Source organism: Anomaloglossus baeobatrachus, chromosome 3 (genome assembly GCF_048569485.1).
Source record: "Anomaloglossus baeobatrachus isolate aAnoBae1 chromosome 3, aAnoBae1.hap1, whole genome shotgun sequence".
NCBI lineage: Eukaryota > Metazoa > Chordata > Amphibia > Anura > Aromobatidae > Anomaloglossus > Anomaloglossus baeobatrachus.
This window is the reverse complement of record NC_134355.1, coordinates 513,646,910-513,662,405: the sequence shown is the minus strand read 5'-3', so window position 1 is coordinate 513,662,405 and position 15,496 is coordinate 513,646,910. Positions and strand designations below refer to the sequence as shown.

Genomic DNA, 15,496 nt, shown 5'->3' with positions numbered 1-15,496 from the left:
ATAGGAGGAGTAGTCCTGGGGAGACAGGAGTATAATAGGAGGAGTAGTCCTGGGGGGGAGAGGAGTATAATAGAAGGAGTAGTCCTGGAGGTGAGGAGTATAATAGGAGGAGTAGTCCTGGAGGTGAGGAGTATAATTGGAGGAGTAGTCCTGGGGGGAAAGGAGAATAATAGGAGTAGTCCTGGGGGAAGAGGAGTTTAATAGGAGGAGTAGTCCTGGGGAGAGAGGAGTATAATAGGAGGAGTAGTCCTGGGGGGAGAGGAGGATAATAGGAGGAGTAGTCCTGTGGGGAGAGCAGGATAATAGGAGGAGTAGTCCTGGGGGGAGAGGAGTATAATAGGAGGAGTAGTCCTGTGGGGAGAGCAGGATAATAGGAGGAGTAGTTCTGGGAAGAGAGAAGTATAATAGGAGGAGTAGTCCTGGGGAGGGAGGAGTATAATAAGAGGAGTAGTCCTGGGGGGAAAGAAGTATAATAGGAGGACTAGTCCTGGGGAAAGAGGAGTATAATAGGAGGAGTAGTCCTGGGGAGAGAGGAGTATAATAGGAGGAGTAGTCCTAGGGGAGAGGAGTATAATAGGAGGAGGAGTCCTGGAAGTGAGGAGTATAATAGGAGGAGTAGTCCTGGGGGAAGAGTAGGATAATAGGAGGAGTAGTCCTGGGGAGAGAGGAGGATAATAGGAGGAGTAGTCCTGGGGGGAGAGGAGTATAATAGGAGTAGTAGTCCTGGAGGTGAGGAGTATAATAGGAGGAGTAGTCCTGGGGGGAGAGGAGTATAATAGGAGGAGTAGTCCTGGAGGTGAGGAGTATAGGAGGAGTAGTCCTGGGGAGAGAGGAGTATAATAGGGGAGTAGTCCTGGGGGGAGAGGCGTATAATAGGAGGAGTAGTCCTGGGGAGAGAGGAGTATAATAGGAGGAGTAGTCCTGGGGAGAGAGGAGGATAATAGGAGGAGTAGTCCTGGAGGTGAGTAGTATAATAGGAGGAGTAGTCCTGGGGGGAGAGGAGTATAATAGAAGGAGTAGTCCTGGAGGTGAGGAGTATAATAGGAGGAGTAGTCCTGGAGGTGAGGAGTATAATTGGAGGAGTAGTCCTGGGGGGAAAGGAGAATAATAGGAGTAGTCCTGGGGGAAGAGGAGTTTAATAGGAGGAGTAGTCCTGGGGAGAGAGGAGTATAATAGGAGGAGTAGTCCTGGGGGGAGAGGAGGATAATAGGAGGAGTAGTCCTGTGGGGAGAGCAGGATAATAGGAGGAGTAGTCCTGGGGGGAGAGGAGTATAATAGGAGGAGTAGTCCTGTGGGGAGAGGAGTATAATAGGTGGAGTAGTCCTGGAGGTGAGGAGTATAGGAGGAGTAGTCCTGGGGAGAGAGGAGTATAATAGGAGGAGTAGTCCTGGGGGGAGAGGAGGATAATAGGAGGAGTAGTCCTGTGGGGAGAGCAGGATAATAGGAGGAGTAGTCCTGGGGAGAGAGGAGGATAATAGGAGGAGTAGTCCTGTGGGGAGAGCAGGATAATAGGAGGAGTAGTTCTGGGAAGAGAGAAGTATAATAGGAAGAGTAGTCCTGGGGAGGGAGGAGTATAATAGGAGGAGTAGTCCTGTGGGGAGAGCAGGATAATAGGAGGAGTAGTCCTGGGGGGAGAGGAGTATAATAGGAGGAGTAGTCCTGTGGGGAGAGCAGGATAATAGGAGGAGTAGTTCTGGGAAGAGAGAAGTATAATAAGAGGAGTAGTCCTGGGGAGGGAGGAGTATAATAAGAGGAGTAGTCCTGGGGGGAGAGAAGTATAATAGGAGGAGTAGTCCTGGGGAGAGAGGAGTATAATAGGAGGAGTAGTCCTAGGGGAGAGGAGTATAATAGGAGGAGGAGTCCTGGAAGTGAGGAGTATAATAGGAGGAGTAGTCCTGGGGGAAGAGTAGGATAATAGGAGGAGTAGTCCTGGGGAGAGAGGAGGATAATAGGAGGAGTAGTCCTGGGGGGAGAGGAGTATAATAGGAGTAGTAGTCCTGGAGGTGAGGAGTATAATAGGAGGAGTAGTCCTGGGGGGAGAGGAGTATAATAGGAGGAGTAGTCCTGGAGGTGAGGAGTATAGGAGGAGTAGTCCTGGGGAGAGAGGAGTATAATAGGAGGAGTAGTCCTGGGGGGAGAGGCGTATAATAGGAGGAGTAGTCCTGGGGAGAGAGGAGTATAATAGGAGGAGTAGTCCTGGGGAGAGAGGAGTATAATAGGAGGAGTAGTCCTGGGGGGAGAGGAGTATAATAGAAGGAGTAGTCCTGGAGGTGAGGAGTATAATAGGAGGAGTAGTCCTGGAGGTGAGGAGTATAATTGGAGGAGTAGTCCTGGGGGGAAAGGAGAATAATAGGAGTAGTCCTGGGGGAAGAGGAGTTTAATAGGAGGAGTAGTCCTGGGGAGAGAGGAGTATAATAGGAGGAGTAGTCCTGGGGGGAGAGGAGTATAATAGAAGGAGTAGTCCTGGGGGGAGAGGAATATAATAGGAGGAGTAGTCCTGGGGGGAGAGGAGGATAATAGGAGTTGTCCTGGGGGGAGAGGACGATAATAGGAGGAGTAGTCCTGGGGGGCGTGGCCGAGTGGGCACAGTGTGCGTGGGGCGTGGCCGAGCGGGCACAGTGTGCGGGGGTGTGGCCGAGCGGGCACAGTGTGCGGGGGCGTGGCCAAGCGGGCACAGTGTGTGGGGGGTATGGCCGAGTGGGCACAGTGTGCTGAGCCGTGGCCGAGCAGGCACAGAGTGCGGGGGTCGTGGCTGAGTGGGCACAGTGTGCGGGGGTCGTGGCTGAGTGGGCACAGTGTGCGGGGGGCATGGCTGAGCGGGCACAGTGTGCGGGGGGCATGCCTGAGCGGCCAATGCGTGCGGGGGCCATGGCCGGGCCAAGCGGCCAATGCGTGCAGGGAGCATGGCCGGGCCGAGCCGAGCGGCCCGACGGTTGTCACTGTAATGACGTCATTTTGTAGAAAGACAGAGAGACAGAATAAGGCAATTATATATATAGCTGTTAACTCCAGAGTTGTCCATCTTTTGTTTTGTCTCTTCACACCTGAGTATCCACAGAGGAGCAAGTTGTAATGGCGCTCAACCAACTTTTCTGAGTTTGGAAAGTTTTAAGAATCCCCATAGACATTAGAATAAACTGAGCTGAGTGTATTGATATAAGCCAAACTGAGAGCCAGAAGGAGGCCAGAGCAAGGCTCTCATAGAAATGTATTCAGTTCTGACCTCCAGTGGCTCCATGAATTACTGGAGCAGCCAGAAGATAACAAATCACCGGAGATCAGCTGGAGTGATGGCGATAGAAAGTGAAGCCGCTGGAAGGTAAATATATTACAGGAGGAAGGAGACTTGGATTTAAAGCACCAGTCCAGTGGTGCAATTACAAAAAAAGGCTTGAGTGATGCTTTAAAAATCCTCTCCATTCTCAATAAAACTGCAGAATGGCCATTTACTTAGGCAGCGAGCACACGAATGCTATCAGGCTCCATGCCTTATGTGGTCTTTCTCAGTCAGTCCCTCTGCACTTCATTGATGCTGTAATGGTAAATATCACGGGGTGTGACATGTTCACTTGGAATGGGGGCACCTAGACTGGACCTCAGGCTAGGGACCCTAAGCTGTTCCTTATTGCAGCAGTACTTCAGATGGCGAAGAGGTCTGGACCTCCAGCGTAGCCCAGACTCTTCATCAGCCCTGGTCTAATACCCCCTCTCCCCCACCCCTGGGAAAAGCCAGGACAGGAGAGATGAATCCTACAAAAACAGACCGTCTATCTCTGCAAACACAAGTTTTTTTGCGTGTAACTTTTGTACCAATCCCTGCCATTGCAGGTTGATATTCCTCTCTCCCCTCATGAACTCTCTTTATTGAGAGGGAAACGCGTCGGGAGGATGTTTCTTTGATGAGGTTGCGGGGCAGACAGCTTACTAGGGTGTTGCCCTTGTCAGGGTGGAAGTCTATTTATGGGGCACGACAGGGGCTGATACATGATAACCCGACTGCTGACCCTGTTCATTCATGCCTGTGATTCCTCTCCTTATGATTGGTGCTCTTCCTTGCCTGTATAGAAAGATCGGGTGAGATTTATCTATGTTATTGCCTTTTTGGCATTTTTTTTTCAATGCACTGCACTTTATGAGATCTAATTTTATATGATAGATTAAAGGTTAAGTTTCAGTCGCTGCTTTTGTATTTATTCTTATTATTATTATTTGATATATACTATATATATATATTATATATATATATACACACACCTTACAAATTGGGTTATTATATTAGTATTCAATTTTTTTGCATATAGCGGACTTTTTTCTGAAGTTACCATATATATATGTGATGTATTAATTTTCCATCAGTATGCTCCTCTTTGCTTTATTGTAGATCCACCACTTAACTTTCCAGTTATATTTTTAAAGAATAAAACATTTCTTCTGTATATATGTGACCATATCTCGATATTTTTCTTTTTTGTATTGCTCTTTTACTGAGCGGCCTTTTTTGTTCTAAACATGCGCACATCTCACATATCATAAATATACCTTTTATTATTACTATAATTATTTGGTATATATGAATATTTAAGCATTATTGCGTTTCTGATAAATCCTATAACAGTATATACGGATACACTACAGGTCCATATGCCACTCTGTAAAGGTGTATATAGCTATAGAGTGGTATATGGACCTGTAGTTTATCCGTATATACTCTTATAGTGTGGTATATGGACTTGTAGTGTAAGCGTATATAAGGATACAATAAACTACAGGTCCATATACTGCTCTATGAGTATGTACAGGTAAACTGCAGGTCCATGTACCCTTCTATAAGAGAGTTTATAGATACACTCCAGGTCTATATACCACTTTATATCTATATACATGAACCTGTAGTGTATCTGTATACATTCACAGATCAGTATAAAGACCTGTAGTGTATTGTATCCTTACACACTCTTATACTACAGGTCTACATTCCACTCTATAAGAGTGTATATAGATATACTGTAGAGTGGTATATGGACCTGTAGTGTAAGAGTGTGTAAGGGTACAATACACTACAGGTCCATATATTGCTCTGAGTGTATACAGATACACTACAGAACTATATAACACTCTGTAAGAGTGGTACATGGACCTGTAGTGTACCCTTATCCACTGTGATAGAGTGGTATATGGATCTGTAGTGTAAAGCGGGCTTTACATGCTACGACATTAGCAATTGCTAGCGATATCGAGCGTGTAAGCACCCACCCCCGTCGTGCATGTAATATCGTGTGATCGCTGACGCAGCGAACATTATTGCTACGGCAGCGTCACACGCACATACTTGGTCGTCGTCGTCGCTGTGACTGCTGAACAATCCCTCCCTCAAGGGGTAGGGATGTTCGGCATCACAGCGATGTCACCGCGACGTCACTAAGCAGCCGGCCAATCAAAGCGGAGGGGTGGAGATGAGCGGGATGTAACATCCCGCCCACCTCCTTCTTTCCGCATTGCGGCCAGCGGCAGGTAAGACGTTCCTCGCTCCTGTGGTGTCACACACAGCGATGTGTGCTGCCGCAGGAGTGACGAACAACATCAATAATCAACCATTACCGATTTTTGAGTTTGGGACGACCTCTCCATGGTGAACGATTTTCACCATTTTTGAGGTCGCTTAAGGTCGCTGGTAAGTGTTTACACGCTGCGATATCGTTAATGACGCCGGATGTGCGTTACTAACAACGTGACCCCGACGATAAAACATTAACGATATCATAGCGTGTAAAGCCCCCTTAAGAGTGTAAAAGGATACAATACAATACAGATCCATATACCACTCTCTGGGTGTATAAAGATACACTACAGGTCCATCAGCAACACTATAAGAGTGTGTACGGGTACACTACAGGTCTATATACCACTCTATTAGAGTGAATACATATAGAGAGTGGTATATGAACCTGTATAGTATCCTTATACACTCTTATAGAGTGGCATATAGACCTGTAGTGTAAGAGTGTATAAGGTTACAATACACTATAGGTCCATATACCACTCTATAAAAGTGAACATGGATACACTACAAGTTTATATACCACTCTATAAGAGTGTATACAGATATAGAGTGGTACATGGACCTGTAGTGTAATGCCTGCTTTGCACGCTTCAATAAATCTTTCAATCCGTCGTCGGGGTCAAGTTGTAAGTGACGCACATCCGGCATCATTTGTGACGTATTTGCGTGTGACACCTACATGCAATCAAGATTGAACGCAAATACAGTGATCACATACACGTCGTTTATTCCTCATACATTGGACGTTTTGTTGTACGAACCTAGTCAATTGAAACGTGTGACATCCTTCATACGATTTTGATGTCTGAGGCTATGTGCGCAGGTGTGCGCTCTGCACCGCAGCTTAAAAAAGGTCTGCTTCAGAGTGCAGCTGAAAAGCTGCGTTATGAAGCGCCTCACAATGTCTGTTATTCACTAATCTCTGTCAGTCGGTCACTATCTCTGTCCCTCTCTCTCTGTTCATGTCAGTCTATCCCTCTTACCCCCTCTCTCATACTCACCGATCCCCGATCACCGGCGCGGCGCTGCACGGCATTCACACTGCTCCGGCGGCTTTTACTATTTTGAAAAAGCCGGCTGCTCATTAAACAATCTCGTATTCCCTGCTTTCCCCGCCCACCGGCGCCTATGATTGGTTGCAGTGAGACACGCCCCCACGCTGAGTGACAGGTGTCTCACTGCACCCAATCACAGCAGCCAGTGGGCGTGTCTATACTGTGCAGTGAAATAAATAATTAAATAATTAAAAAAACCGGCATGCGGTCCCCCCAATTTTAAAACCAGCCAGATAAAGCCATACAGCTGAAGGCTGGTATTCTCAGGATGGGGAGCTCCACGTTATGGGGAGCCCCCCAGCCTAACAATATCAGCCAGCAGCCTCCCAGAATTGTTGCATACATTAGATACGACAGTTCTGGGACTGTACCCGGCTCGTCCCGATTTGCCCTGGTGCGTTGGCAATCGGGGTAATAAGGAGTTATTGGCAGCCCATAGCTGCTACTAAATCCTAGATTAATCATTTCAGGCGTCTCCCCGAGATACCTTCCATGATTAAACTGTAAGTGACAGTAAATAAACACACACACCCAAAAAAATCCTTTATTAGAACTAAAAAACACAAACATATACCCTGGTTCACCACTTTAATAAGCTCGAAAAAGCCCTCCATGTCCGGCGTAATCCAGGATGGTCCAGCGTCACTTCCAGCTCTGCTGCATGGAGGTGACCGGAGCTGCAAAAGACACCGCCGCTCCAGTCACCTCCATGCAGCAACTGAGGTGAGTATCGCGATCAGCTGAGCTGTCACTGAGGTTACCCGCTGTCACTGGATACAGCGGTGGCCGTGGGTAACCTCAGTGACAGCTCAGCTGATCGCGCGGCTGTCTTCAGTTGCTGTGTGGAGGTGACAGTAGGGCTGCTCAATTCAGTTACTCAGGAGTTTAGCGGTCATCGGTAAGTCCTTCACAGGTGACCGCTAATCAGGACGCGACACAGACAGAGCCGCAGCATGACAATGAAGTCGGGTGAAGTTAACCTGAGTTCATTCTGATCGTGCGGCTCTTTCTGTGTCTGCTGTCATCGGCCATTCAGCTCTGCTAAATGGCTGTCTGTGTCTGCTGTTAGTGGCCATGTAGCAGAGCTGAATGGCAGATGACATAGTAAAAACGCATCCCTACACATTACACACGCTTGGCAAGTCAATAAATAAAAAATAAAAAAAAGGGTGCCCAATGCATACGTCACAGAACACATGATCTAAAGGATCGCACACAAAATTGATCAATTTAACATAGACTACTAACGCTCGTGTGACAGCAAATGAACGACCTACGTGCAATCTCATTCAATCGCATTTGCGACCTGGGCGTGTCACATCGCATACGAGATCGCACACCTAATTGTAAGGTGTAAAGCTGGCTTAACAGTGTACAATTGGATACAATACACTACAGGTCCATATGCCACTCTATGAGTGATGTGTGGCTCCATACATTTACTACAGAGCCTGCACACCGCGCTGTTTGTGCACTTCAGAGCACTGGTTTGAGGGATGAGTATGGGTCTCAGGATTCTGACCCCATTAATCAGAAGCACTTTGCAGCCTATATAAAAACTTTGGCAAATGATAGCTATTAATTTTCCAAATTGTCTCATGAGTTTATTTAACTTTAGTTTAAGTACTCATTTGGAAAGCACGCTCACTGAAGCATACAAAATCTTCCAAATGTCAGAAAATAATTAAAATGTCATGGCCTGAATGCCTGGCCTGACCAGACATACTATAGGTGGGCTGTTTGTCTTTTGCTATTAAAAATGTCTCACGCTTCATAGATTTGGTTCGTGTTCAAAACTGTAATCCTGCCAGACATACAAAAAAATAACGTAAAGTAATGACCACAAAGCCTGCGAATGCCACAGTTACACATCCTGCTTTATACCAAGGACCTGTCTACAACAGTTTATTACAAGTCTCAAGCAGTCAGGTTTTTTCTTAATACGCTACAATGAGTAAACTAACATTGTTAGGAAGGACGCACTATTATATTTACTGATGAGAAAAAGATTTCTATGAAATCATTGATCAGAGATTAAAAGACATTACATTGGTCCTCAAAAGAAATCTAGATTTTTTGTTTCAAAATAGATAAGGTTTTTGATATATGGTTTATAGCATGGACAAAAGGGACAATTGTCCCAAAGCATCCACCATTTAGGGGTCTCTTTCCGAAACTCATGATTTGTACTCTACTATTGTATCTCATTCTATAAAATACAATAATTATATTCTTTATAAATGTGTTTGTTCAATTTCTAAAACTATTCTTTTTTTTTTTTTTTTTTTAAAGGATCAGGTTTTGGTAGTTTACAAAAGGATATTGTCTAGAATATATACACGAAAATTGTTGTGAACCATTAAAGGGAACCTGTCAGATCCAATATGCACCCAGAACCATGAGCAGTTCTGGGTGCATATCTAGCATCCCTGCTTAACTGTCCCTGTATCTAGTACCATTCATAAACAGATCTTTAGAAAAAGTATTTCTAAAGATCCTTTATGATATGCTAATGAGTGCAGGGACTAGTTGCAAGGGCATTATTTCCTCCGACTAATCCACTTTCTTAGGATGTTAGCACGCCCCTGTGGGTGTGCTAATATGCTATTCAATGCCCAATGCTTTATTGGCCGTGATGCGCGTACCGGTGTCCGTTGTCATCCCCTCAGACACCGGGTTTAGGATCAGTGCGAATGACCAGAAGTCCCAGTCATGTGCACTAGACCTCTCTGAAGCCAAGACGCGTACACTCGGCTTCATAGTGGCTATGACCAGAAGTGCCGGAACTTCTCATCTTGTGCACTGAGCCTCAACCCGGCATCTAAGGTGGTAACAATGGACACAGGTACGTGCATCACCGCCGATAATGCTTGGCAGTGAATAGCATGTTAGCACACCCACAGGGGTGTGCTAACATGCTAAGAAGGCGGACTAGATGGGGGAAATAACACTCTTGCCTCAGTCCCTGGCCTCATTAGCATATCATAAAGGATCTTTAGAAATACTTTTTCTAAAGATCTCTTTATCTATGCTACTAGTTACAGGGACAGTTAAGCAGGGATTAGCAATATGCACCCAGAACTGCTCGTGGTTCTGGGTGCAAAATGGAACGGACAGGTTCCCTTTAAGATAATATTTTTACTGTTAATAGTTTATGACAAATATTACTTTTTCTATTATCATTATTAGAGTTGCATTACCTGTCGTGGTGTCCTTTCGGACTTACTTCTGCACCATTCCCAGTCTGTGAGTTCTGGCTTACGACTTTCCTCATGTGACAGTCTCCTGTCTTGACCTTCATAAAATGTAGACTTTTCAAAATTTCTTATGTCCTCCCGTTTAAAGACCCCAATTTTCTCAGATAGTAGACGTCCGATTGCCTTATCTTTTGCTGGATCTGCGTTTAACTCTGTGTTAAGACTTCGGATTTTTCCGGCATCCTTCAGCATGGAGCTGTCCTGCAGACTAATAGTGCTGAAGTCCAGTACAGCCGAATTGAGGATTCTCTCACAGCGAGGATCACTCGTGTTTTCACATTCATAATTTATTAAATTATGGTAGGAAATAGAGTTTTCTCCAGAGTTATAATTTTCCTGGGATATCTTGTAAATGCCATAGCCTTTATTGAAGGAGAGATTGAAATCAAGTCCTCTTTTCTTGACTATAAATATAAAAATACAATAATTAGTAAGCATTTATAGCTCTTGACAATGAGTCCTGCACTTACCTATAGTATTTTATGGACTGATATACATATGTGATAATGCAATAAAGGTGCTGGGTGAATTATTGTGATGACAAGTGCATAGAAGCATACCATACAATGGGTGATACAAATATTGAATATGTCACCAGTTTTCCAAGTAAATATATTTCTAAAGATGCTATTGACATGAATTTCTCATCCAATGTGAGTAACAACCCATCCAATCCACACAGGTCAAGAAATCAAACCATAGATGTCCATAAATTTAGTGACGCGTAACTATGACATAGAGGAAAAGAAATGAGTACACTTACTAAAATTTATTTAATACTTCATACAAAAGCCTTTGTTGGTGATGACTAGAGATGACTAGAGATGAGCAAGCCTCTAGAGGCTCGAGTTCGGTTCGTCGAACGGACGTGTACCGCCCCGCAGGCTTGGCTGGCTGCTGAGCCGCTCAGATCCATGCTCGTATGGTGGGTGGCTCGAGCTCCTCACGGACCCGTGGGTCACGTCGCTCTGCAATGGGGTTGGCGCTACATGCAGGGACTTTGGTGGGGAGTTCCACGGCCGGGGGCCGCGGTGATTTGTAGGGGATTTAAGTTCGTGACGCCACCCACGGGTTGTGGTGAATGGATGGACACCACCGCTGCCGTTTACTAGGCCTCCTGGGGACGGTGTTGCGCAGCTTGGTGTTGACCCCTCCGTGGGTCGGGGGTGTTGGTCCCGGGGGCCCAAGGGAGGTGATGAGGCGAGGGGATGGGTGCGTGCTGGGTGCTGTTGCGGTGCGGCGCGGTGCGCAGCCCGAAGGCACTGGTGTTCTCACTATGACACAACACACTGGAGTCTCTGGTAAACCAAACGGGGTGATGAACGGTGCCTGCAGCCAGCTGCAGCTTCTCCCTTAACAGGTTGGTGGTTTCCGCCTTTCTCCTGCACCTCCTTAATGTGAATGTTATGACTCCTATGCCTAAGCAACGGTAGTCCGCTCCCCGGCTTGCTGGGTTTCGGGAGAGCCCTGTTTGCTCGCAGACGCTGGCCCTTTGGGTCTCTATGCCTTGGCGGTGGCATTACCCTAAAGGTTGGGCTATTGTCGAGCATGAATTTCATGAAATAATTAAAAAACAAATGACGTGGGCTTCGCCATATTTTTGTGTCCAGCCAGGTACAACTAGGCAGCTGGGGATTGGAATCCACAGCACAGGTTGGCCTGAGCTTTCTGGGCCCCTCTGCTGGGAATTGCAGTCTGCAGCCGCCCCAGAAAATGGCGCTTTCATAGAAGCGCCATCTTCTGGCGCTGTATCCAACTCTTCTAGCTGCCCTGGTGACGGGTGGCTCGCTGGGTAATAATGGGGTTAGGGCTAGCTGTATATTATCAACTGGCCCTAAGCCCGAAATTCATGGTATCCTGCCAATATTAGACATGGCCACCATGAATTTCTAGTACCGATAAAAAGAACCACAACACACAAAAATATATTTCTATTATAAATAAAACACAACACAATTAGTGACTCCATCTTTATTGAAATAAAGAACCCCCTCCGCAGTAATCCTGGGTCAAGGGTCCCGCGCCGTCCAATCTGGATCCAATATCATCTGATCGGTTTGCTGGAAGGCAAAGCGATCAGATGATGTGTCAGGTTCAATGGCCTGAATCACATGACACAGCAGCTGATTGTATAAACGGCTTTTATACAATCAGCTGATGAATCAGTGCAAAAAAACCCCAAAACAAACTACACACGTCAGTGCAGACTCCTGTCCGACAGCATCAGCTGATAGTTTAGCTGGCCGAGCGGTAAAAAGCCGGCCTCACCACTCGACTTATAGCGTCAGCTGATTCCGTCAGGTGACCGCATCAGCTGATCATCGCCAGGTCTGAGAAAGAGAGAGAGAGAAAGAAGAGAGAGAGAGAGAAAGAAGAGAGAGAGAAAGAGAGAAGGAAGAAACAGAGAGAAAGTAGAGAGAGAAAGAGAAAGAAGAGAGAAAGAAGCGAAAGAGGAGAAAGAAGAGAAAGAGAGAAAGAAGAGAAAGAGAAGGAAGAGAGAGAGAAAGAGAGAAAGAAGAGAGAGAGAGAAGGAAGAGAGAGAGAGAGAAAGAAGTGAGAGAGAGAAAGAGAGACAGAAGAGAGACAAGAGAAAGAGGAGAAAGAAGAGAAAGAAGAGAAAGTAGAGAAAGAAAGGAGAGAGAGAAAGGAGAGAAAGAAAGGAGAGAAAGAAAGGAGAGAGAGAAAGAGAGAAAGAAAGGAGAGAGAGAAAGGAGAGAGAGAGAGCTCACAGCTGATGTCCAGCTCCTCCCCTCAGCGCATAATTAAATTATAATTATAAATATATTATAAATATAATTTAAAATTAAAAAAAATAAAAAAATAAAATTCTTTACCAGGTCTAGAACTCGCACCCTTATGCTTCTTAGGTGAGCGCTCTATCCACTCAGCTATTGCCTCTAATGCGAAAGGTAGATAGTAATTTGGTCATCTTGTCTCAGCTGACCACGCGATTCATGTGATTGCTACGTGGAGCTGATAGAGCACTCGTGTTCTGTAGCAGAGATGACAGTGTCGTGTGGATTACGTCGGACCTGGAGGGGTATTGGAGGATTTTAATAAAATGGTGAAACTGTGGGGTTTTTTTTGAGTCACTTCATTGCTACGGTGCCACTTCATCTCCAGGGAGCAGAGCTAACAGTGTCATGTGGATTACTTCGGACCTGGAGGGGTATTTTTGGGATTAATAAAGGGGTGAACCAGGGTGTTTTTTCTCTTTTATTCCAAATAAAGGATTTTTCGCAGTGTGTGTTTCTGTACTTTAACTTTCAGTTTAGTCATGAAAGGTATCTCGGGGAGACGCTTGGCATGATTAAACTCATTATTACTCCGATTGCCACCGCACCAGGGCAATTCGGGATGAGCTAGGTGGAGTCCCCCGGGACTGTCGCACCTAATGGATGCAGCTATTCCGGCCGGCTGCTGGGTGATATTGTTAGGCTGGAGGGCTCCCCATACAGTGGCGCTCTCCATCCTGACAATACCAGCCTCCAGCCGTGTGGCTTTATCCTGGCTGGTATCAATTATGGGGGAAAACGCATTTATTTATTTTACTGCACGATATAGACCCGCTCACCGGCGGCTGTGATTGGTTGCAGTGAGACAGCTGTCACTCAGCTTGGGGACGTGTCTGACTGCAACCTATCATAGGTGCTGGTGGGTGGGGAAAACACGGAATAACTAATTGACTAATGAAGCGGCAGCCATTTTCTAAAGAGGAAAAGACGCTGCAGATTTGTGACAGACGTGGAGCGAGATGCACATGATCGGTGAGTAGGAAAGGGAGAGGGATTGTGCTGGGGACGCAGGACGCATGCAGATAGCAACATGTGCACATAGCCTTACTGTGAAATGCCACGTTTATGGTGATCGAACCGTTCTCGAACGTAACTCAAACTGTCGAGCTTTTAGCAAAAAGCTCGAGTTCGAGTTCGATCTCGAGCACCCCCCAAAATCACTCAAACATGAAATTGGCGAACCTCGAACATCGCTCATCTCTAGTGATGACACCTTCAAGATGCCTCCTGTATACAAAAACTAGTTGCATGCATTTCTCAGCTGTGATTTTGGTCTATTCTGCTACACAAACACTCTTCCATCATGAAGGTTCCATGGGCTCCATCTATGCACTCTGAGCTTTAGTTCCTTCTATACATTGTGTATTGGATTCAGTTCATTGTGTTGCTGAAATGTCCTCCCTTGTTTCATTTTCATCATACTGTCCCTTCATCTTTCCATTAAATTAAGTTTTATAAACAGCTCTCCATCATGATCTTTCCACCGCCAAACTTCACAATTAGTATGCTGTTTTTTGGGGTGATTTGCAATGCCTTTTGACCTCCAAACATTGTGTGTATTATGATATGCAAAGAGTTCAATTTTGCTCTCATCTGACCAGACTATATTCTTCCAGTAATTCACAGGCTATATGTTGTTGAGCATATTTTAAAAGCACTAGAACATGCTTTTTGTTGAGCAATGGAGTCTTGCATGGTGAGCATGCATATACAGTTAGGTCCAGAAATATTTGGACAGTGACACAAGTTTTGTTATTTTATCTGTTTACAAAAACATGTTCAGAAATACAATTATATATATAATATGGGCTGAAAGTGCACACTCCCAGCTGCAATATGAGAGTTTTCACATCCAAATCGGAGAAAGAGTTTAGGAATCATAGCTCTGTAATGCATAGCCTCCTCTTTTTCAAGGGACCAAAAGTAATTGGACAAGGGACTCTAAGGGCTGCAATTAACTCTGAAGGCATCTCCCTCGTTAACCTGTAATCAATGAAGTAGTTAAAAGGTCTGGGGTTGATTACAGGTGTGTGGTTTTGCATTTGGAAGCTGTTGCTGTGACCAGACAACATACGGTCTAAGGAACTCTCAATTGAGGTGAAGCAGAACATCCTGAGGCTGAAAAAAAAGAAAACATCCATCAGAGAGATAGCAGACATGCTTGGAGTAGCAAAATCAACAGTCGGGTACATTCTGAGAAAAAAGGAATTGACTGGTGAGCTTGGGAACTCAAAAAGGCCTGGGCGTCCATGGATGACAACAGTGGTGGATGATCGCCGCATACTTTCTTTGGTGAAGAAGAACCCGTTCACAACATCAACTGAAGTCCAGAACACTCTCAGTGAAGTAGGTGTATCTGTCTCTAAGCCAACAGTAAAGAGAAGACTCCATGAAAGTAAATACAAAGGGTTCACATCTAGATGCAAACCATTCATAAATTCCAAAAATAGACAGGCCAGAGTTAAATTTGCTGAAAAACACCTCATGAAGCCAGCTCAGTTCTGGAAAAGTATTCTATGGACAGATGAGACAAAGATCAACCTGTACCAGAATGATGGGAAGAAAAAAGTTTGGAGAAGAAAGGGAACGGCACATGATCCAAGGCACACCACATCCTCTGTAAAACATGGTGGAGGCAACGTGATGGCATGGGCATGCATGGCTTTCAATGGCACTGGGTCACTTGTGTTTATTGATGACATAACAGCAGACAAGAGTAGCCGGATGAATTCTGAAGTGTACCGGGATATACTTTCAGCCCAGATTCAGCCAAATGCCGCAAAGTTGATCGGACGGCGCTTCATAGTACAGATGGACAATGACCCCAAG

At 45.4% G+C, this 15,496-nt stretch overlaps 1 protein-coding gene across 1 annotated transcript in view; it reads right to left on the bottom strand.

Moving 5' to 3' along the window:
* The window catches only part of GPR149 (G protein-coupled receptor 149), a 186,623-nt gene that overhangs the window by 93,577 nt on the left and 77,550 nt on the right, over nt 1-15,496 (bottom strand). Inside the window, exon 3 of the mRNA XM_075340719.1 lies at nt 9,816-10,276. Within this exon, the coding sequence (XP_075196834.1) occupies nt 9,816-10,276 (461 nt within the window). The remainder of the gene's footprint in view (nt 1-9,815; nt 10,277-15,496) is intronic.